Raw genomic sequence first — 24507 nt, 5'->3', positions numbered from 1 at the left:
TAATGCCCAGATTGAGGAAATAGCACCTTTTTATATTCTTGAAGATGATTCTCTGGTGAAATTTCTGCTTATATGATAATCTATTTTTTTTGTTCATAGGTACAGGAACAGGTTTTTGATTTACCTTCATCTGCAGAGTAAATGGTAGCAGTGCTACTGAATGGACCTTCTCCCCATCTATTAAAGGCTTGAACCTTTACTTGAAACTGTGTAGCTGGTGTAATAGTATCATCCTTGTGAACATATCGACCACTCTCAGGGTTGGTAACTGTCACTTTTCTCCATTCTCTTTCAGTAAATGGTTTAAATGCAACAATGTATCCAAATCCATCACCATAATGATATTCCCTTGCTAAAGGCTGTAGAGAAAAAGCAGTTTAGTTGTTGGGTATTGACTATTTTAAAAACAATAGAGTTATATATTTAGTCAGGTTCAAAAAATAATGATGTTTTGAATTGAATTGAGTTAAACAAAAATAAATAAATACATTTGCCTACACAGAACACTAAACTTGGAGTTGATCCAAATGATGGCAATACAATTGTATAAAGCATAGTCCAAGTCAGTCCAACAGGAAAAATTTTTTTTGCATTTAAAAAACACATTCAGCTCAGTTTGACGCACCCTTTACAGATGGTTAGAACTACAATGACAAAGGAGGATTATCCCTTTGAAATGCGCTACTGCCCCCTTTTACCGCCCACTCTTTCCACTATTATGTGAGGATCATCATGAGACAATACCGAGCTGTGCAAGATGCCGGGCTCCGGCGGCTTTTTGACAGCTGTCAAAGCAGATGCCTCTCATGCCGGCTCGTGAACCGCATGCGCCAGATGTATAACAACTAATTGATAGTGCCCACATGTAACTCCTGTGCTGATGACAAACAACTTATACAATATCTCACAAAAGTGTACACCCCTCACATTTTTGTAAATATTTTGTTATATCTTTTCATGTGACAAAACTGAAGAAATGACACTTTGCTACAATGTAGTAGTGAGTGTACAGCTTGTATAACAGTGTAAATTTGCTGTCCCCTCAAAATAACTCAACACACAGCCATTGATGTCTAAACCGCTGGTAACAAAAGTGAGTACACCCCTAAGGGAAAATGTCCAAATTGGGCCCAATTAGCCATTTTGCTTCCCCAGTGTTATATGACTTGTTAGTGTTACAAGGTCTCAGGTGTGAATGGGGAGCAGGTGTGTTAAATTTGGTGTTCTCGCTCTCGCTCTCTCATAATGGTCATTGGAAGTTCAACATGGCACCTCATGGCAAAGAACTCTCTGAAGAGCTGGAAAAAAAAATTGTTGCGCCACATAAAGATGGCCTAGGCTATAAGAAGATTGCCCAATGCAGCGTGACCTGCCTGTGCCCAATGCAGCGTGTCCAGTGCCCAATGCAGCCTCACCTGTGCCCAATGTGGCCTGCCTGTTTCCAATGCAGCGTGGCCTGCCCGTGCCCAATACAGCCTCACCTGTGCCCAATGCAGCCTCACCTGTGTCCAATACTGCCTCACCTGTGCCCAATGCAGCCTCACCTGTGCCCAATGCAGCATGACCTGTGCCCAATACAGTCTCACCTGTGCCCTCCTGTGCCCAATGCAGCCTCACCTGTGCACAATGCAGCCTCCCCTGTGCCCAATACTGCCACACCTGTGCCCAATACTGCCACACCTGTGCCCAATGCAGCCTCACCTGTGCCCAATGCAGCCTCACCTGTGCCCAATGTAACGTGACCCGTGCACAATGCAGCCTCACCTGTGCAGAGAAAGAGGCGAGCCAGTGGCGGAACTACCGGGGAGGATGAGGAATGCATACTGTGCCCAATGCAGCCTCACCTGTGCCCAATGCAGCATGACCTGTGCCCAATACAGTCTCCCCTGTGCCCTCCTGTGCCCAATGCAGCCTCACCTGTGCCCAATACAGCCTCACCTGTGCACAATGCAGCCTCACCTGTGCCCAATACTGCCACACCTGTGCCCAATACTGCCACACCTGTGCCCAATGCAGCCTCACCTGTGCCCAATGCAGCCTCACCTGTGCCCAGTGCAGCCTCACCTATGCCCAATGTAACGTGACCCGTGCACAATGCAGCCTCACCTGTGCAGAGAAAGAGGCAAGCCAGTGGCGGAACTACCGGGGAGGATGAGGAATGCATATTGCAGCCCTCAAATGGCTGTTGGTGAGCTAGGGGCTGCCTCAGAGTGGGGGGGCAAGCACCGCCCGCACGGTCCCCCAGCCAGGGGAAGTGAGGAGATGAAGAGGCAAGCTGTTCATACGAGCATAGAGCTGTAAGAGCTTTCCTTTGAATTTCCTGTGTTCCCGGGGCTCCCCGTCACATAGCCCCACCTCTTGGCCCGGTGCCTTTGGTGACGTCACATGTCCCGCATTGGATAGGCGTTCTGTCTATCAAAGGCACTGGGCCAAGAGGTGGGGCTATGTGACGGGGAGCCCCAGGAACACAGGAAATTCTAATGAAAGCTATTACAGCTGAGCTCTCTGCTCATACGGACAGCTCGCCTCTTCCTCTCCTCACTTCCCCTGGCTGGGGGACCGTGCGGGCGGTGCTCGCCCCCCACAGTATGCATTCCTCATCCTCCCCACGGGCCCCTCTCAGCTGCGGGCCCCATAGCGACAGTGTGGCTCGCCATGGCGGTAGTTCAGCCACTGAACATGTTCTCTGCTGTTGTAGGGAACATTTAGAAATGTTAATTTTGCCTAAGCTGTACTCTGAAAATGTATGCTTTATCTTGAATTCCTTTTGAAAAATAGCACTTCAATTTCTGGTATGTGAGCATGCCTAGACACTCCTCTGCTTACATCCTCATAGCTGTATATCTGCAGCATGCAATATAAGGCACTGCTGCCTCTGATTGCTATGAGATTTAGAGCAAGATTTGGTAATGTCACTATTGTGTTGCTCATTCTCCTTGCTGAAGGTTCTGACACGAGGTAGTAAAACTATACTAAGATAGCCAACTCCACAGAGATATAGTGCAAAAGAAGATATGGTAAGTAGGTAGTGATGAACAAATCAAAGGTTTAGTGAATCTTGTTCAAAATTTGTCAAATCCAAACTTAGAAATGAATTCCTCTGAATCTCGTTAAATTCTGGCCATTTTAGGGCGAATAGGAAAACTGCTGTCAAAAAAGCACAACTTGATTTGATTGTAGCCGTATTAGTGCAATTGTGACATAGAAAATTAAGAACTGTCCGTGATGCTTTTTTTATTTGCACTAACATACAATTTTTCAGGACAAGCTTTCGGGGTATGTCCCCTTCTTCAAGGTCCAAGCAGTACTGATTCACAAATTTTTAAGCAGAATGTTGAAGAAAAAAAAAAAAGAGAAAATCAAACACATACAAATCAATGGTAATAAAGATAGCAGCAGAGTTAGTGAGATAAGACAGAAGGAGAGCTATAGACTGGAGGAGGAGGGGGGATACTGGTCACAGAGGGGGTCGTAAAACTTTAGCATAGTGTGTAAAGAAACCAATATCTAAATTCAGGCCATTATTTTTCGTGTAGTATCATTCTTAGTTCAAACGTTTTCCTTTCCTGGATAGTTCTGAAATTCCCTTTAAGAACTAAAACATTGAGGTCTTCTATAGTGTGGTCCGGTTGTGAGAAATGATGTCCCACAGGTGTGCATAAACTGTCTTCTTTATGTTCTTTGATGGTATGTCTGTGCAAATTCATCCTCGCTTGCAACTTCTGTCCTGTTTCACCAGCATAAGATCCTTTGCTGCACCTTTTGCATTTGATGAGGTACACCACATTACTGGAGGTACAGCTGTATGATCAAAAATAAAAAGAAAAACTGCGCTGCAGAGTAAAAAAGGTCAAAGGTAAAAGCTGCACACAAATACACCAATATCTGTGTATACCATGAAAAATAAAAAATAAATAAAGTGCGCTAATTATATGAAAATACACACATAGATGTGAATACATGTGGGTGGTAGTAAAAACCACAATCTACTGAGAGCAAGTAAATGACTCCATGAGTGGTAGAAATATATAAGTGCAAAACATAAAAACTCAAATAAAAAGAAAAAACAAAAAATGTGTACATGTGAAGTACAATGATATTAATAGCGTGAAAAAACGTTGTAAGCTGTCACGATTGCCCCATGTTATGCACGGGTTATTACGATTCTTATATGCCGGCTTGTTTTTAATTGTATTTTTACCTCACGGAGCGTGCACTCTCCGTTGCGGTCTGTATTTTTATTCAATAAATTCCGAAACTTTTTACACTATTGGAGCTCCGCTCTTTTGCTTTTTCCTTTGCCACACTGGGAGCAAGAGAGCTTTCCTTCCCCCCTCTCCAGGCGTTTCACTTGGACCAGCCCGGATCGGAGACAACATTCCTGACAGCTGCTGGGGAGATCTTCTCATTACACGGTCCCTGCAGAGGGCAAAAATCTGCATGCCTGATAGACCCTGCCAAGGAGGGGGTCCAACACAGAGGGTAAGAGTCCACCTTTATCACTTTCTCACTTATTGGAATCACCGCCAGTGGATTTGCACCATCCTGCACATCTCTCTCCTTTGTCAATCCACTCATAGGGGGATTAGTTGCTGCTGAGCTGTATAGTGGATGGAAGCCTTTTTTTCACTGATGAACTTTTTTTGTTTGAACCCATGGACTGAGTTTGTTTGATTTTTAGATTTTCACGCTATTAATATCATTGTACTTCACATGTACACATTTTTTGTTTTTTCTTTTTATTTGAGTTTTTATGTTTTGCACTTATATATTTCTACCACTCATGGAGTCATTTACTTGCTCACAGCTGTATGATCCCATGATATTGAAGGTCCCATTTGTGTGTGTGACACTTTTGTGATAGATTGATCTGGTTGCATAGTTTGCAGCATTTTTATTGCAGGGTTTGCTTCCATTATTTGTGACTCAATAATCATAGTGAAGTTTCCTGCTGATTAGTTTGTGTCTGAGGTTGGGTGGTTGTCTGAAAGCCAATAATGGGGGTTGTTGGAATATTCCTTTTAGAGTTTCATCCTCTGTTATAATGGGTTGTAAATCTTTGATTATCTTTTTGATCCCTTCTAGTGTTGGGTTGTATGTGGTGACTAGAGGTACTCGGTTATTTGTTTTTTTCTCTGTGTATTGGAGGAGATTTTCTCTTCAGGTTTTTAAGGCTGTGTTTATGCTGTTGTTGATGGTTTTGTCTTTGTAACCTTTCTTATGGAAGGAGTCTGCCAGTGTTCTGGGATGTTTATCTCTGTCTTCTGGGTCTGAACAAATTCGGTGGTATCTGATGGCCTGGCTGTGTATGATGGCCCATTTAGTGTGTTGGAGGCGAAAACGGAACTCTGAAGATAGCTGCATCGGTCAGTCGGTTTTCTGTATATCGACATGTGAAGCTTGTCATCCCTGATGTATACTGTAGTGTCCAGGAAGTTGACGTGTGTTTGAATAGTCCATTTTTAGTTTGATAGATGGGCGAAAAGTGTTGATCAATGAGAAGAATTGGTTTAGATTTTCTTCACCTTCAGTCCATATCATGAAGATATCATCAATATAGAGATAATATCTGTATGGCTTTTGTTGTATGCTGTTCAGGAATTTGTCCTCCAGGTCAGCCATAAATAAGTTTGCATATTGGGGTGCCATTTTGCTTCCCATAGCAGTACCCATACACTGGAGAAACAAGAATCTGTGATATGCCCCCAACCCATCCTTGTGAGGGATGTTACTGTACAGAGATTCTACATCCATAGTGACTAGAAGTGTATTTGGTGGTAATTGTTGTATATTGTTAAGCTTGTTCAGAAAATCAGTGGTGTCTTGCAGGAAACTCGCAGTGTTCATGACTAAAGGTTTTAACATGTTTTCTACAAGGCCTGAGATATGTTCGGTAACTGTATTCATACCTGTTATAATGGGTCTGCCTGGATTTCCTGGCTTGTGAATCTTGGGCAGCATGTAGAAGTCTCCAATTTCTGGATTATCCGGAATCACATTGATGAGTTCTGAATGTAGGTGGCTTGGTATTGTCGCAATGAGACCTTTTAATTGCTTAATAAAATCCTGGGTTGGATCATAATCCAGTTTTTTGTAGTAAGTAGTATTTGCCAGCTGCCTCTGGCCCTCTTGTATATATTTGTCTGTATCCATCACAACGACTGCTCCCCCTTTATCTGCTGGTTTGATGGTTATAGCCTCTGTGACCAGTATCCCCCCCCCTCCTCCAGTCTATAGCTCTCCCTCTGTCTTATCTCACTAACTCTGCTGCTATCTTTATTACCATTGATTTGTATGTGTTTGATTTTCTCTTTTTTTTTTCTTTACCATTCTGCTTAAAAATTTGTGAATCAGTACTGCTTGGACCTTGAAGAAGGGGACATACCCCGAAAGCTTGTCCTGAAAAATTGTATCAAACAGTAAAACTAGTGCGCAAAAACCATACTCTTGAATAGACACGGGGAGCCGCCAACATAAAAGAGTATACTCACAAAACTCAAGACAAATCTAAAATAAATATATATGTGGCGCTACCTCATCTAAAATAACTGATGAAAAAATTGGATAATCAAAAATACTGATAAAATAAAAAATCCTCAAAGTAGCGTATAAAATCAGGTAAGTGACAATGACATAAATTAATGTGCAAGAAAGATGATGATTAATGACGTGACCTCACTAATAAAAGTGCATAGGTGCATGAAATAAACAATAATAATAAATAATAAAATATAGATAACGTAGAATAATCAGATAAGTAGCAATGACGTAAATTAATGTGCAAAAAAGATGATAATTAATGCCGTGACCTCACTAATAAAAGTGCATAGTGCATAGAATAAACAATAAAAAAATTGAATAACATAATAATAGAACTATAAAATCAGAAAAAATATTCCAAAAGAAGACTCCATCCAGTGAAACTCTAGCATATAAAGCAATGACAAACACTAAATGATAGGAATGTGTGAACAAATGCTTTTTTTCATTTTTTTGATTTATACTTTGCGTTTGTTTGGACATTCTTTTGTCTTAATAATATATTTTATATTATTAGCTCACTAGCATTTGTTGCACATTTATATTCTTATCTACACTGATCATTGCACTTGCACTTTTTTACCACTTGTTGATAGATTTCTTCGGATCGCCACTTAGAGCTGCTTGGAGTTTTTTTGAATTGTGTATTTTTTGATTTTACGCATAGTGTATGGTAATACTATTAGGAGTTCACACATTCCTATTATTTAGTGTTTGTCATTGCTTTATATGCTAGAGTTTCACTGGATGGAGTCTTCTTTTGGAATATTTTTTCTGATTTTATAGTTATATTATTATGTTATTCACATTTTTAATTGTTTATTCTATGCACTATGCACTTTTATTAGTGAGGTCACGGCATTAATTATCATCTTTTTTGCACATTAATTTACGCCATTGCTACTTATCTGATTATTCTACGTTATCTATATTTTATTATTTATTATTATTGTTTATTTCATGCACCTATGCACTTTTATTAGTAAAGTCACGTCATTAATCATCATCTTTCTTGCACATTAATTTATGTCATTGTCACTTACCTGATTTTATACGCTACTTTAAGGATTTTTTATTTTATCAGTATTTTTGATTATCCACTTTTTTCATCAGTTATTTTAAATGAGGTAGCGCCACATATATATTTATTTTAGATTTCTGAAAAATTGTATGTTAGTGCAAATAAAAAAAGTATCACGGACAGTACTTAAAAAAGCACAAGAAGCTGGGCACTGTCATTGAAGCACTTGTATCTATGCAAAAAATAAATGTTTCAAAAACCGCACAACGGGAAACGGGTTCTTTCATGCAGCCTCAATGGCAGCAGTAAAAATACAAAAAACTTTTAAATAACATGTTTGAGGGATGCCTTAAGGCTGGATTCACACCTATGCAGTTTTAGTGCTTTTGCATTTTGCAGATTTGCACTACAGTCCATTTAACATGGTTTCCTATGGAACACGTTCTGTAGTGCAAGTCTGCAAAATGCAAAAAGCACTAAAAATGCATAGGTGTGAATCCAGCCTAAAAAATGTATGTGGTGTTTCAGATCAGTATCATTTTTATGTACAGTCTCAGCGAAAGTGTACACTGACAGCAGTGGCATATTTAGGGGGTGAAGCCCACACCTGGTGCCCACACATAGACTTTTTTTTATTTTGTACAGCATTGGAGTGCACTGCAGTGCCACTTCTTTTTACCTGACAGTGGCAGTTCAGAGCACCTTCTTTGCTCCGGTCACATGACACAACTAAGGGAAAGATCTCCCCCCTTTCTTCCTAGCTGCATCTTGCAAACTGAAGGGGGGAATTGTACTGTGTTGGGGTCTGTGCTAAGGGATAGGGTGGAAGGGGGCATCTGTACTTGAAAAGGGGTGTGTGCGCTGGGGGGAGGCTAAAATAGGGGTCTATATTGAGGGGTTAAGCTGGGAGAGGGGTCTGTACTGAGGGAACTGGTTGAGACAGAAGTCTGGACTGGGAAAGGGGGGGGTTAATACAGAGGGGTTGGGCTGGGAGGGGGGTCTGTTCTGGGTGGGTGGTCTTTACTGAGGGTTTAGGCTAGGGGGGGGTCTGTACTAGGGTGGGGATCTATACTTGGGATTAGGCTGGAATGGGGGAGTCTGTATTGGGGTATGTCTGTACTGAGGGATGATTCAGGGTTGTGGGGGAAGATCTGTACTGGGAAGGAATTGGGCTGTTGGTGAAAATCTGTACTGTGTGGGATATGGTCTTTGGAGGGATTGTTACCTCTGCATTCATTGTGTTACACACTCCTGCCCTTGCACTTTTGAGCACTGCACTCTCTGCATTAAACACTTCTGGCCATTCACTCTGAGGCTTAAATACTCCTTAGCACTGCACTCTGCGCGTTATACATTCCTGTCCCCTGCACTCCTGAACAATGCACTCTCTGCTCCTGGCCCATTCACTCTGAGGCTTAAATACTCCTTAGCACTGCACTCTGCGCGTTATACATTCCTGTCCCCTGCACTCCTGAACAATGCACTCTCTGCTCCTGGCCTGTTCACTCTGAGGCTTAAATACTCCTAAGCACGGCACTCTCTGCCGTACGCACTCCTAGCCCACTGACTGTGCCTTATGCAATCCTGAGTCCTGCACTATTGACACTGTTGTACATTTAATACTACTGATTACTTCACTCTCATTTTTATGACATCCTCCTGACCACTGCACTCTAAGTTTATCGTACATTCATGAAGTTCTTCATTATGTTAGGCTGTGTGTAGAAAGCATATGTAATGGAACTGCTTCATTTTTAAAAAAATAATATGCTGAGGTTTCTAATTGTCTGTTAGAATCTCACATGTGGCACAGTATTTAAAGCATATTTTATAGGTACAAGAACTGTAGCATATGTTTGCTGCATATACAGTGAGAAGATTTAGGTTTTATTTAACCATGGGCCTTTAAGCCCCTTCTCATTCTTAGAACAGTTCGGCCATTCCCACAATTTGGCACAAAGAGCTCCATTTGTCACTTTTCATGCTTCAAATTATTTTTTTGTGGGTGAGGATGTCAAAAAATGATCAGCCCACAGTGCCAGATGTGATGAAACTGGCAGTGTATATTTGGCTTTGAATTTTTTTATTTTTTATTTTACAAATAGCTTGGCATAATGCAGCAGCAACCCAATGTGATTAATTTCAGTTAGAAAAGACTTTTCATCAAAAGGTGATAACCCTGCTTTGACTTGCAGATACAAATTGCCTAGTAGTTTGTTGTTCTTGTTTTTGTCAATGCAAAAGTGTCCTGCTGCTTGCCAATTTCAATGAAACCCTTGTTAGGAATTATAAGGCTGCAGATGATACAGCAGTGTGAAACTGGCCAGCAACAAGACACTTTTAATCAGTGATATTAGGCTTAACTGGTGTATGCCTAACTTTTATTTTACCTATGGCGATAGAGGGGTGTGTTGAATGTGAATGATATAATGTGAGGTGGTTGAGTGCATACTGTTACTGCAGCTAGATGATGTGAACAAAAGACAGCTTAGCCGCTTAAGGACCAGCCGCCGCAGTTGTACTGCGGCAATGTGGCTGCTTCCCGTAAATTGCTGTCATTGTATGTCGGCTCGTACACAGCGATTTGTGTGCGCGTGGCCATCCGCGATTGTTCCCCGCAGTGACAGAATGGGGATCTGCCTGTGTAAACAAGGCAGATCTCCGTTCTGATAGGGAAGATCATACAGATCCTGTCTTTCTGCTATGCAGGAAGATGGATCTGTGTGTTTCCTCAGTCACACAATCCCCCATACAGTTAGTAAACACACTGAGAAAACACAATTTAACCCCTTGACCGCCCCTGATGTTAACCCCTTCCCTGCCAGTGTCATTAGTACAATAACATTGCATATTTTTAGCACTGATCACTGTAATAATATCACTGGTTTCCAGAAAAGTGTAAAAAATGTCAGTTAGGTGCCTGATCTGTCCGCTGCAATGTCGCAGTCCAGCTAAAAATCACTGATCACCGCCATTACTAGTAAAAAAATAATAAATAAGTAAATAAATAATACAAATGCCATAAATATATCCCCTATTTTGTAGATGTGATAACTTTTGCGCAAACCAATCAATATTTGCTTACTGCGTTTTTTTTTTTTTACCAAAATATTTTTTACCAAAAATACGTAGAAGAATACATGTTGGCCTAAACTGATGAAGAAATTAGTTTTTTTACTTTTTTTGGGGGGGGGGTATTTATTATAGCAAAAGTAAAAAATTGTTGTTTTTTTTTTTTTTTTTTACAAAATTGTCGCTATTTTTTTGTTTATAGCGCAAAAAATAAGAATTGCAGATGTGATCAAATACCACCAAAAGAAAGCTCTATTTGTACGAAAAAAAAGGACATCAATTCTGTTTGGGTACAGTACTGCAAAACTGCGCAATCATCAGTTATAGCGTCTCACTGCAGTATCGCAAAAAATGGCCTGGTCATTAAGGGGAAAAATCTTCAGGTCCCTAAGTGGTTAAAGATAGTCAGTATTAAGTGAATGATCTGCTTTAAGCACCCCAAATTTAAAAAGGGACCTATCAACATAAATTAAAATAAAGAAAAAAATACAAAAGAAATGAAAACTCAAAAAAGCAATGTCTGAAAAAAGGCCTTTTATATAAATTCAATGAAGGGGACAGCAGCTAAATGTGACTACTTACCTCAAACCATCCACAAAATAAAATGAAAGACAAAAATGCCACCAATAGTAAGAACAATAGGAGACAGCAAATGGGTTATTTGACCAAAGAACTAGCAATCAGAATCTTTCTCTTTGCAGTTAGCTTTCCCTACAACAGCTTTAAATTCACTTACACTATGGCTGGTCTGCACTCTCCCTTTTATAGTGAAGGGGCTGGCTTTTTCAAAAGCCTGCTCCTTGTCCCTTCTAAGACTGCTGGCCATGTTTTAAAGGACATACATTGCATTATGGTTTAAGAAAATTTTTCCTGAACCACCTTGCAGAAAACTTTGCCAAGACCGTAAATCCCGAACCTGCTTTATCCCATCGCAGCAGTGAACCAGAACCGCATCCCTAGAAGTCAGTAATAGGTAAAAGATCAGCTGCAGGGAGCCACAGGCACTAATAGTGACAAGTCCTTTGCCATCTGCTTGCTTTTTCTGATACAGCTTTCAGACAATTGTTTCTTTTTAAAATAAATGGCAGCATTATATTCTTTACTAAGGAAACTTTTTAATGGCATTGATTTGGTATTGTAACACGAGTCAGTAAAATCCTTATTATAATGTTATTGCTCATGCAATTAAAGTGGTTATAAACATCTGAAGTTAATGCATTCTCCTTTGCAGTGTTATAAAATTCTTGTATACTCACTGTCCATGTCACTGTAAGTTCTCGATTAGTTCCACCTCCGCCCCCAACATCTGAAGGAGCATATTTTGGAGCTGTAATACAACCCACACATCATCAAGAAGCTAGTATGCAAGCAACTTTAACATAGTATCATTAAAAACAAATAGCTTATTATACCACACTATTATCAACAAATTAATTAATTTTTAGCTTAGGATGCTAATTAGTACAGACCATTTTATATTGCTATACAAACAGAAATATATAGAAAAACTTTAAAAGCAAGTGATGCCTGAAAAAGAAGACAGGACAGTTACTTTTCCTGCTACATACACCAACCAACACTGAGAAATACAAAGTGTTCCCTGAAAGGTGCCTGCGCTTAGTGCCGGTTTCCAGCTTCCGGTGTTCAGTAAGCAGAAGTGCAGCCACTTGGCACGGGACCCAGAAGCCAGTGTAGGTCACTTTAGTAGGCACATCTTCTAGGTGTATCCCACAGATAAGGCATGCACATACTTATACTGCCATACCTAGAAATCATCTTTAAACATATAATGGTTGCTGGAAATGTCAACTCTGTACAAAAATAGGGACTTTGCTATAGCTCTAGCTTTGTAAAGAAACGTTAAATAGGCCTTATTGGTTAGCATCACAAGCCACAAGATGGAGTCTGGGTTTATCAATTTTTAACAGCAACAATGCAGTGAGCTCCATTAAAGGGCCAAATCATGTAAAAGTGATATTGTCATTTTTTTTTACAGGATAGTGCAGTGGCTCTGGTTGCTAAAATGGGAGCACGAGTGTTCAAACACAATCAGCCTATACATCTATTTAGTCAATGAACTCACGTATTTTTTTCATGAATCTAGAAATACCTGCACATTTTTACACATTTGACACATTTTATAATAAAACACATTTGTAATTCCTACACAGTTTATGTACTATGCGGTGCACTTACCAGCTCCATCTGTTTTAATTTTTGGTGATGGTAAACTAGGTTCACCAGTTCCTAATGTATTGGTTGCTATTACACGAAATTCGTAATCCATCCATGGAATTAAGTCTATTAACCTCGCTGACTCCATATTTCCTTCAATATTAGGAATCTCTAAATGAGGAAACAAACATTATTGTATGGGTAACATTAAATCATGTACTCTTTTTTTATGTGAACAGAATTAAACTCTCAGTACTCACCTGTGATTCAAAGCACATAAAATGAAAAGGATCAGTAACAACATTCAAAAAATAATCACAATACATTGTGGGGCAAATCTGAAAGTTACAGCATAAAATGCATTAATGTTCAACCAACCTGCCCTGGGCTTCAGCTTTATATCCACTTATTGTTGAATGTTGCGCACCTTAAAACACCATCATGTCCATCAGTAACCATGTCTCAAAATACCAACCAAACCACTTTGCTTCTTCCAAGACCTCCTGCTTTCTAGCTCCCTTGTCATCTCCTCACAAGCTAGCCTCCAGGACTTCTCCAGAGCCTCTCCCATCCTCTTGAACTTTGCATCTCAATCTTCTCGCACTCTATACACCTTCAGGTGATATCCGAAAACCCATCTCTTTGAAGAAGCCAGCTCTCCACCAGCTCTTTTTCCCACAGTTATTACCTTTTGTATTATTTGATCCTCTCTTTTAGATTGTAAGCTCTAATGAGCAGGGCCCTCTGATTTCTCCTGTATTAAAATTGAATTGTAACTGTACTGTCTGTCCTCACTATGTAAAGTGCTGTGCAAACTGTTGGTATTGTATAAATCCTGTGTAATAATAATAGTAACAATAATGCTGGCCTTAATTTCAGAGTGTAAGGGTATTCCTGACCACATCCTCTGTTTTCTTCTATTCATAGTGCACAGTCTCCACTCTGTTCCTTTCTTCTTCATGCTGCCTCTGTACTAATCCCAGATAGCCTAGTCTTCTTCATGAAACTCTATTGTGCTCCTAATTGCTGACCTGTAGCATTCCTGCCTCTCCTCCATAATGTCTCAATTCCAATTTCACCTCCCCTATTTTCTCCTTGTGATGTGTTGATTTAAGGATAACTCTTCAGAGGCTCTAGGGCAGGGGTCATCAACCCCCCGGCCGTGGCCTGTTTGCAGCCGGGCCGCGAAGGCTGCACTGTCTGACGAGCGGCATCGGAGCGAGCAGAGAGATGACATCATCTCTCACCGCCGCCCGCATCACCACTGTTCTGTGCTCACAGCGGGGCCGCTATACTGAGGCGAGCGAGCAGAGAGATGACATCATTTCTCACCGCCCGCCTGCTTCACCGCTCTTCCACGCTCACAGCGGGGCTGCTATAATGCTGGAGGTGAGGCGGGGGACCAGAGAGCTGAGATCATCTCTCCCTGCCTGTCCGCATCACTGCTCCTCCGCTGACACAGCGCGGCAGAACGCTGATACACTGCTGGAGGTGAGGCAGGGAGTTGAGATCATCTCTCACTACCCGCGTCCCCCCCCATTCCCACTGTTCCCCCTCACTACCCACTACTCCAGGCTTGCCTCTGAACTAATGCGCACACCTGTGTTGCCACCAATGCAGTGAAAATCTTCCTGTTGTGCCAGGCAACGTGGCAAATGACAAGCTGCATCTGATGGCAGGTGATGTGGCAAGTGACAATCCAAATCTGGTGGCAGGTGACGTGGCAAGGGACAAAATGCATCTGGTGGCAGGCGACGTGGCAAGTGACAAGCTGCATCTGAAGGCAGGCAACGTGGAAAGTGACAATCTGCATCTGGTGGCAGGCAACGTGGCAAGTGACACTCTGGCACCTTCTGCATTATGGTGAGTTGAACTATTTCATTATATATTACAATGTAATAATAGAAATAATGTGCTTCAATCATCCTGACATCATATTATCGATGGTGCCGGGATGATTGAAGGGCCAACACCAGCCAAATTAAATTGCCCACGAAAAGCCGCATACACCCCCCCTCAGGGCCTTGGCACAATTTTCTCAACAACGCCGGTCCCCGGTGCCAAAAAGGTTTGGGACCACTGCTCTAGGGTATACTATGTTAAAGTCCTCAGCTATCCTGCAGTATTACAGATATAGCATAACAAATCATTACAAACCTGTCTTTACATCCTTCCATTCATCCAACAATGCATTTCTAGCCTTCATCTCTTCTGTCAATGAACTCCTAGCTTGAATAGTATATTTAGAAATTGGCTGGTGATTGTCTGTTCCACTACTCCATGTAAGTTTCACAGTTGTGTCTTTTATTTCTTCTGCTCTAACACCACCAGGAGGACCCGGAGGACCTAGCAAAGAAAATGATATTACTCTAGTATAACAGTAAGTAGTGCAGATCTAATATAGCAATGTAAAAGCTGTGAAGAATGAAAAAAAAACAATTCTAACAATTAATATTCGTGTTAAAAATAATAATAGTCATAATAATAATGATAATAATTATTATACTATAACAAAGGAAAAGTGCACTTTAAAATTTAAAACAAGTAAAAAATGTTACTGACTGCTTACTCATTAAGCATTTAAATATATTTCTGTTGCTGGTATAAGAGTTACTCAGATTTGCATAGGGAGGTTTAATGCTTAAGTTATTTGGGCCAAAATTTCCCCCTTACACAGCTGTCACAGTAACGGGTGTTCCTATTCCAAGATTTGCACTCTCCTTGTGTTCTGACATCTATAACACTGGATTTCCCAGCTCTTTCTTTGATAATATTTACCAGGACAAATAGAGAGGATGAATTCCCCCAGCAGGGACACAGAAAGCAAAACAAGCCCGACAGATGATCTAACCCACCCCATTTGTACCAAAAACTTTAAAAAAAAGTTATGGCTATACATACACTTTGAAAATAAATTCTTAAAAATACACAAATAAATGACTATTTACATGCCTATACATAACAATGGTTACCTCTGACTACTAGGTCAGCTGATGCAGAAGAGTTGTCCACGATGGTCTGCGCAATACAAGTATATCTTCCAGCATGCTTGAGTTGTGCATTTCTGATAATAAGTTCACTACCAACATCGCTCTGTTAAAAAAAAAAAATGTTGTAGGCACTTTAGTTAATGAAAGCTAAATAGTTAATTGTTAAATTCAGTAATCTAAACCAGTGCCATTGCATATACCCCCTTTTGAGCATGGTGAAATTAAAAATAAAACACAGATCACCTGCATGTATACTATATTAATGATACATAAAGTTAGGCCTCATATGGCTTACGTCTAATTCTGCAATATTTCTTTACTGATGTTAAAGGAATGTGCCTTAAGGGCCAGTTCCCACTGCTGTGACGTCCGACATCGGATGTGATTCGCACCGCACTGCAGTACAAAGCACATACGATCTCTGTGTAATGCAATTTCCGCCATACAGCTAGTATGGCTGAATTTGCATCGCATTCGTACCCCTTTTTTTGGTCCACAGCAGAATCAGATCGCATGGGTGTTCACACCTATGTGATCGATTCCTGTCCGAATTTGCAGTTCGCACTGCGATATGCAAAATGATTTGAGGGTGTCATTAACTTTCAATTGACACTCCCAGCATTTTGCATAGGGCAGTGTGAACTGCCGCCTAGAGACATACGTACGATGAGGGAATTTTGGAGGGTTCCCACATCGCTTCAGTGTGAACCGAAGCTAACTCCTTATAAACTACTTGGATAAAAAGATTCTTCCATATATAGGAATTAGGAAAATAGTAAACTAAGCTGCATTTTGCAAATTTGAGGGTTAATAACTAAATTGCTTACAAGAATAATTATTGAATTTAGAAATAGTCACTGTACCAGGGGTAACCCGACATATATTTCGTCTGCTTATTTTTGTTGTTGAATTTTTTTCTCTTCCCTTTCACTTTTTGTCTTCCTCTTTTTTAATCCTTCCCTTTTTTTTGCTATTTCAAATAGAAAAACAATACAATGAATTGCATCTTCCTGTAGCTCACAAAATGATCCCTTAATTCAAATATAATTGTAATATCAACATGTTTCGAGCATAGGTACAGCTTACATTGTCTGTAAACAAACACCTTTAATTCCCTTTGTCTCCCCTTCAAGAAGAGGAATACAAGGGAGGAGGGAGGGAATAACAGATAGGGAAAGTGTTCATATAAAAAGAGAGGGGGAAAGAGAAGGAAAAAAAGGTGGAGGGGGAGGAGGAGCTAGAAAAAAGAAAAAAAGGGGGGGGGGGAGAACCTATGACAAATATATAATAAAGCAATCAAAAAAGTTAAAGGTTAATTAATAATAACTAATAACTATGTCATATTCTGACTCACTTTACTTATCTTATCCTTAAGAACTTTTTTTCATAACACAATGTATTATTCTTAAATTCAAACCAATTTGCCCATGTCTTAAACAATTTTCTTCTGTTTGTCAGACACAAACATTTGCGAATTTTACTAATGAATATAAAAAGTCCCAGTGGATTGCCCAATATATCTCTATACTGATTTTTTGTTTTTGCTGTCATTATTATTATTATTATTATACAGGATTTATATAGCGCTGATAGTTTACGCAGAGCTTTATAACAGTAGGGCAGACAGTACAATTACAATACAATTCAATACAGGAAGAATCAGAGGGGGGATGAGCTGATGAAGAAAATAAAAAACAGTTGTTAGGTGGGGGCAGGGTAGGCTTCTTCAAAGAGAAAAGTTTTCAGGGATCGCCTAAAAGTAGATACATTTGGAGATAGTCTAACAGATTGGGGTAGGGTATTCCAAATGATGGGAGAGGCTTGGGAGAAGTCCTGGAGGCGATTGTGGGAGGAGGTGATGAGGGAGCTAGAGAGCAAGAGGTCTTGGGAGGAAAGAAGAGGACGATTAGGTTGGTATTTTAAAAATAGGCTAGTGATGAAGCTGGGGGCAGAGTTGTGGATGGCTTTGTAAGTTATTGTTAGTATTTTGAATTTAATTTGTTGGGTAAGTGGCAGCCAATGGAAGGATTGGCAGTATAACTTCAAAAGATTAAAATAGCTTGGTTTTACTTTACAAATTGATAGCTGGGAGCAGAACAGATGAAAGAAAACCATAAAGGATTTAATCATATTTAAAAATGGGAATCACAAATATGCAAGTTAACTTTAACTAGTGAGAATTTTGATGTTGTTTTTATGCAGAGTTCCAGTTTTAAGAGAAACTTAAATTTATTTATTTTTTTCAACTGTACCAAGACCATTATTAAAATCTGCCCATGTTTCTGAAAATCCATAACTAGGCACTTCTGAATTAATGTTCAGTATGTTCACAAACTACAGTTTAGAAATTAAAGCTGTGATTTTCAAAGTCAAAGTAATTAAAGTAACCTCAGATAATTAAGACATATTAATTAACACCAGCAATAAAAACTAAACACGAACAGATACCAGACTACAAAAACTGCCAGGCCTTCAGCTCTTTGATTAGTCAGATGTTTAAGAGCTGAGCAATGTGTTAAGTCATTAGAGATGATTCTGGCATCCAGCGCACAAACCATGGCAATTATAGCTGCAAAGTAGTTGCGCCCTTGGTCGTTTTGCTGCAGGAAACTAGCACATCGAAATATGCCTGCAGCACTTATGAAATCAGTAAAAACAACTCTGAAGATGGATAAAAAGCATATGCATTTTTTAGCTGATTGGCTCTAGTGTTAAAATGTGCTGTTAACAAACAGCCATGATGCAGTTAGAAGAAATGTACAAATAAAAGTCAATTTCACGCATTTCAGTAAGAAAAAATACATGAAATATAACCATGATTGGTGGGAAAGACAATCAGGCATTGTACATGCAGGCTTCTAAAGTGTGTACACCACTAAAAAAACATTTGCAAAGCTTCCAGCAAGCTGCAAGAAGTCTGTTTGAAACCTATAAAACAACCTTTAGGAAAGTTGGGGTATATTAAAGGGTATGTACACCCTAATGCCTTGTTTACACTGCTCGCCCTTAAAGAATAAGTTTACCTTTTGTAATACATTACATGCTACACCCATATCCAGGGTGTAACATGTTACAAATCCGCCGGCCCCTGTACTACCAAATTCTCTGCTGTGACAGGGAGCAGGGGATCTTCTCCCCCTGCTCTCTGTCATAATCTGAAAAGAACGTGGCATTATCCATTTACAGTGTTCTGTGAATGGAAAACTACAATGTCCAACAGCCTTTGCAGCTGTCAGCTTGTAGTTCTCAATGAAGTACCACAATGCTGTTGAGTGCTGAGGTGGTTCATTGATGCTTTCTGTTAGTGTGTAGCTGCTTGGTTGTACGATTTACATGGCAGACAGCTTACACACAGAGTCTGCAAGAGCCCTATGTTGCACCCAAAATCTGCTGATTGAGGGTGCAATGCTTTCCAGCCTTCAAATAAAAAAAAAATAAATGCACATTTCTTTACCTCAAAACAGATGTGCATGTATTATTTCTTTAACCCCTTGGTGCTGGCCGCAAGCAAATATGCGGCCTCTCACCACTTTGCATCATAGCCAGGATACTTTTACATTGCGGCGCAGCAAAAATTATCCCTACTGTCACGTTCGGCAGGCAGTACCACCTGCCAAAAGTAACCCATTAAACCAAATGGGGGCATCCCGCAATCACAGAAGCCCAGGTGCACGGTTTAGGGGTTAAAACAGGTGGTGAGGAGGTAACACAACACCTCTTTCTCAAATGCACTGCATGTGTAAAGAGTTTTCACATTCTGTGATGTCACCACTCACCAGACTGCAGGGAGAGTTCCACAGCTGTGTTTGTTTGAATATCTTCTTTTGTTTTAATTTCTGTAAGTGCAATGAGACTTTTTCAATAAATGCTCGTTTTTACATACTGCACTATGAAGTTTCTCCCTTCTTAATACTTCCATGTGCTGGAGAGCACTCAGCAGGATTATCAGTGAAGCTGGGAGCATATGAGAAGTATCTCCATATCCAGGCGAAGTTACAGTGCCTTGCAAAAGTATTCACCCCCCTGGCTTTTTACCTATTTTGTTACATTACAGCCTTTAGTTCAGTGTTTTTTAAATCTGTATTGAATGTGATGGATCAGAACACAATAGTCTAAGTTGGTGAAGTAAAATTAGAAAATAAATACATAAAACTATTTTTCAGAAATAAAAAAACTGATAATTGGCCTGTGCGTATGTAATTGGTGAAATGATGTCCACCTGTGTGCAATCTAAGTGTCACATAATCTGTCATTACATATATACACCTTTTTGAAAGGCCCCAGAGGCTGGAGGACATTAATCAGAGAGGCAGCACAGAGACCTAAGGTAACCCTGGAGGAGCTGCAGAGTTCCACAGCAGAGACTGGAGTATCTGTACATAGGACGACAATAATCAGACTCCCAAAATGTATGCAGGAAGGTGCTCTGGTCTGATGAGACTAAAATTGAACTTTTTGGCCATCAAAGAAAATGCTATGTCTGGCGCAAACCCAACACATCACATCACCCAAAGAACACCATCCCCGCAGTGAAACATGGTGGTGGCAGCATCATGCTCTGGGGATGTTTTTCAGCAATCGGGACTGGGAAACTGGTCAGAGTTGAAGGAAAGATGGATGGTGCTGTCAGGGCTGGGCTCAGCCCTTCCTTTTCTGAGCTGGCCGCTCAACTGTCGGCTAATTGCCAGCTCCTATCTCTCCACAGATATCCTGCTTGTCAGTCCTGCCTACTTAAGCTGTCCAGACAAAGGAGTTCTGCCTTCGCCTTGGTCACATCACAGAAACTATCTCCTGCGATCCTGTTCAAGACTTGCTTTGCTGACATCCCTTCTGGCTCCAGATCCTGCTTGCTGTTCCACTACATTGATCCTGGATTTCAAGCTTGGCTGACTATCCATTCCGTTACTAAACTTTGGCTATGTTTTGACTACGTTTGTTCTTTTTACTTTTATTATTAAACAAGTGTGATTTAACTGTACTTCTATTTCAGCCTGATTTCATGGTTTCTGCCAGGTGCTAAATACAGGGATATTCTTGAGCAAAACCTGTACCACCTGTGTGTGATTTGAGGCTAGGGCGGTGGTTCACCTTCCAGCAGGACAATGACCCCAAACACACTGCTAAAGCAACACTTGAGTGGTTTAGGGGAAAACATGTAAATGTGTTGCCTAGTCAAAGCCCAGACCTCAATGCAATAGAAAATCTGTGGTCAGACTTAAAGATTGCTGTTCATAAGCGCAAATCATCCAACTTGAAAGAACTGGAGCAGTTTTGAAAGGAGAAATGTGCAAAAATCCCAGTGGTAAGATGTGGCAAGCTCATAGAGACTTATCCAAAGCGACTTGGAGCTGTGATAGCCGCAAAAGGTGGCTCTACAAAGTATTGACTTTAGGGGGGTGAATAGTTATGCACATTGACTGTTATTTTGTCCTATTTGTTGTTTGCTTCACAATAAAAAAAAAACACATCTTCAAAGTTGTGGGCATGTTCTGCAAATCCTCAAACAATCCATGTTAATTCCAGGTTATGAGGCAACAAAACACGAAAAATGCCAAGGGGGCGAATACTTTTGCAAGGCACTGTAATACTATAACAAGAGGGAGCTCTTTCGCTGACGTGGAAGGAGTGGAACATTGCAGTCGGTCTTAATTACAACTAAGCATGTTTGATCCCTATAACCTGGGATCCATTGCTTCTGGTAAGAGGTGTAATTTTCATTTTGTTTAAAAGAAAACATTGTAGAAAATCACAGATATTCAAAAATTAACACAAAGAGCACATATGGACAATATTTATTGGATCATTCAATTTTCAATAATTTCAAAGGGGACTGGTGACCTGGGGGTCCCCAAGAGATTTCCTTAATTTGCAGGGATTTCGTCTCACTTCCTGTTTGGCTATGGGACAGGAAGCAAAGGTAAATACCCCCAATGGGACAAAGATGGCAAAAATAAACCTTACAGGGCTTATAAGCCTTTCTTGCTCTATCCAAAATGAAGATAAAAGTTTTGCCTATACTTCTACTTTAAGTTAACGGTTCAAATAAAAACCTACAGTGCCGTTCAAAGCTGAGACAGATCTCCCTGCTGGTTGTAGTGAAGGGAGCTGGCGTCAGTGCACCATTCAGAGGTGTAAGAGCAATATCAAAGAGAAGAAAAGTCACCGCTTACGAACCCAGTGCATTAGTATGTAGATGAATGTGACCTCAGCCAGCTCCATTCCAGGCACGCCCCCCTGACATGTTTCAACCTGCTCACCGGGGCTTGGTCAGTGGAGCAAAACATGTCAGGGGGGTGTGGCTGGAACGCCGCTGGCTGAGTCCACATTCATCTACATACTAATGCACTGGGTTGGTGAGTGGTGCCTTTTCTTCTCTGATTAAGTTAATGGTTACCCTAAATTGTGCAAAAAGCTTCTCATAGCTTGCTGAAAGTTTTGCAGATGTTTTGGAAAGCTTGTTGTACACACTGCTAAAGTCCATTTGTACAAAACCTAAATGTACTATATGAACAGGCAGTAAAGTCCTTGGAAACCCAAGAAAACTCTGCCCAGTCCTAGGATGTACAACAAAAAAAAACAATACAATAGGGTCCAAATATTGTAGTTCTCTGCTCAACTGTAGGTATATTGTGCAAAAGATACAAGACGCAGGTAAACAGATGTAGCGCCTACCCAGGACTTCCAGAGGTAGGGAAGGCTAACGTAATTCCTCAAGGTGCAGGGTACTGGATATGGTGGGTGATGATCAAGAAAGAAAGTTGGGCGCCAGTCACTTTCATGCTTAACCCTGCTGGCGGTATTCCCGAGTGGGTTCGGGGTTACATTTCAGTACTATTAGCGGTAGTGGTAGCCACACTCGGGATTGCATTGCAGAATCCTGGTACAGCGTACTTGCCTTGTCACCAGGATCCTGCGATGTCCCCCCGCTCTGTCCTTCCCAGGATCATCCACCCGATGCAGTGTGCCGGGCTCCGTTCCCTGCAAGCGCCGGCGGAAAAAATTCAAAAAGTACAAAAAACATAACACATACAGTACACTGTAATCTTATGCCGCGTACACACGATCAGAATTTCGGCCCACAAAAGACCGATGAGATTTTTCCGTCGGAAAATGCAACCGTATGTATGCTCCATCGGACTTTTGCTGGCCGAATTCCAGCCAGCAAAAGATTGAGAGCATGTTCTCAATTTTTCAGTCGGGAAAAGTTCCTATCCGAAAATGAAATCGTCTGTGGCAATTCCGACGCGCAAAATCCCTACGCATGCTTGGAAACAATTCGACGCATGCTCAGAAGCATTGAACTTCATTTTCTCGGCTCGTCATAGTGTTGTACGTCACCGCGTTCTTGACGGACGTAATTTCAGTTATATGCAGTGTATGCAAGGCAAACTTGAACGGAATCCTATCAGAAAAGCCGTCATATCTTTTTCCAACAAGAAATCCGCTCGTGTGTACGCGGCATTACAGATTACATTACTGTATCAAATCATTTCACCTCCCTTTTGTCCCTAGTGCTTTCTCCAGTGCCTGCATGCACTTTTATATTATACAGTATATACTGTTCTCTCTGCCTGGAAACTTGAGATTGTCCATGGTATCCAAAAAGTGTCCCTTTACGTCAAAAGTGGTTTTAGACCAGCTAGAAAACAGCGATAGTAAATTAGAACACTTGCAGAATTGAGTGATAGTGATTGGTGGGGAAATTAATTTTATTATTATTATATTATTATTTTTCATAATTATTTATAGTTATTTATTATAATATAATTTATGATTTCGTGTTTCAAACTTTATCATACCCTGGATGTCTACTAGACTCTTGTTTGGACAGATTTAAGTGTGTTATTACTAAGAATTACAGGCCTTCAATATAAAACACCAAATTTCTATGCAAAACAATGTACCACTTTGAGATTCAAAAATCTGACATAATCATATCGCCAGGGAGGCTAGACAAGAAAAAAGTTTATTTCTCAAACAGGAAAAATGTGAGAGAGAGGGGATAGGGCACAGGACACCCTTAGTAATGATCAGCAAATAGGCAGATTGGCAGATGAAAATAGGTGAGATAAGGTAGACAGCAGTACAGGAAAAAGAGCCTTTAAGCTGAACCAGCACATCTGTACTTTGTAGGATAGGCTGTCTCCTATAGTAACTGAGCTTTACTCACTGCAGTATACTGAATTCTTTGGGTGAGTTCTCTCTTGAAGCTCTCCCAGCCACCTCATGGATCTCTGGTCCGTGAAGAGTCACCTTTGGTGCTTCCTTAGAACTCCATCCCTCTCAGAATCGTTTTTGGATCTTTAGCAGGCTTTTCTCAACAGAAACTTGAACACTCGGACAGGCCTAGCAGCCAGGAGCTGTACCACACACCATCCACCCAGGCCGCAGCCCTGGGCGGGAAGACTCAGATCACCTAACTTCTTTCCAATAAATAGCTTCTCCCAGCATTCATAGCAGCGAATCCGATTGGCTGAGAAAAGTATGTTTATCCATAACTTGAATGTACTGTAGCTCATCATACTAATATCAAAGGCAACAGTGCACCCTACTGACAAAAGGGAGAAGCCACAACTGAATAGAATTAGAAAAGAAGTTATTTGACCGCTAAACACTACAAATGAGCCAGGCCGGCTACCACCCAGCATAACTAAATTTACCTGTAGCCCTATTCTAGGATGAGGGTGCTACACTAAACATTAACAGAAG

At 40.7% G+C, this 24507-nt stretch overlaps 1 protein-coding gene across 2 annotated transcripts in view; it reads right to left on the bottom strand.

Annotated features, from left to right (window-relative positions):
* CNTN1 (contactin 1) overlaps positions 1–24507 on the bottom strand; it is a 296184-nt gene that overhangs the window by 35603 nt on the left and 236074 nt on the right. For both annotated transcript variants that reach the window (XM_073619929.1, XM_073619930.1), the window contains 5 exons: positions 15781–15901; positions 14966–15154; positions 12830–12979; positions 11890–11960; positions 125–359 (listed from right to left, as the gene is read on the bottom strand). In XM_073619929.1, coding sequence (XP_073476030.1) covers positions 125–359; positions 11890–11960; positions 12830–12979; positions 14966–15154; positions 15781–15901 — 766 coding nt within the window. The remainder of the gene's footprint in view (positions 1–124; positions 360–11889; positions 11961–12829; positions 12980–14965; positions 15155–15780; positions 15902–24507) is intronic.

Source organism: Aquarana catesbeiana, linkage group LG03, assembly GCF_042186555.1.
Source record: "Aquarana catesbeiana isolate 2022-GZ linkage group LG03, ASM4218655v1, whole genome shotgun sequence".
In the NCBI taxonomy this organism is placed as follows: Eukaryota; Metazoa; Chordata; class Amphibia; order Anura; family Ranidae; genus Aquarana; species Aquarana catesbeiana.
Note: the sequence above shows the minus strand (reverse complement) of the source record. Positions and strands in the feature narration are given on the sequence as shown.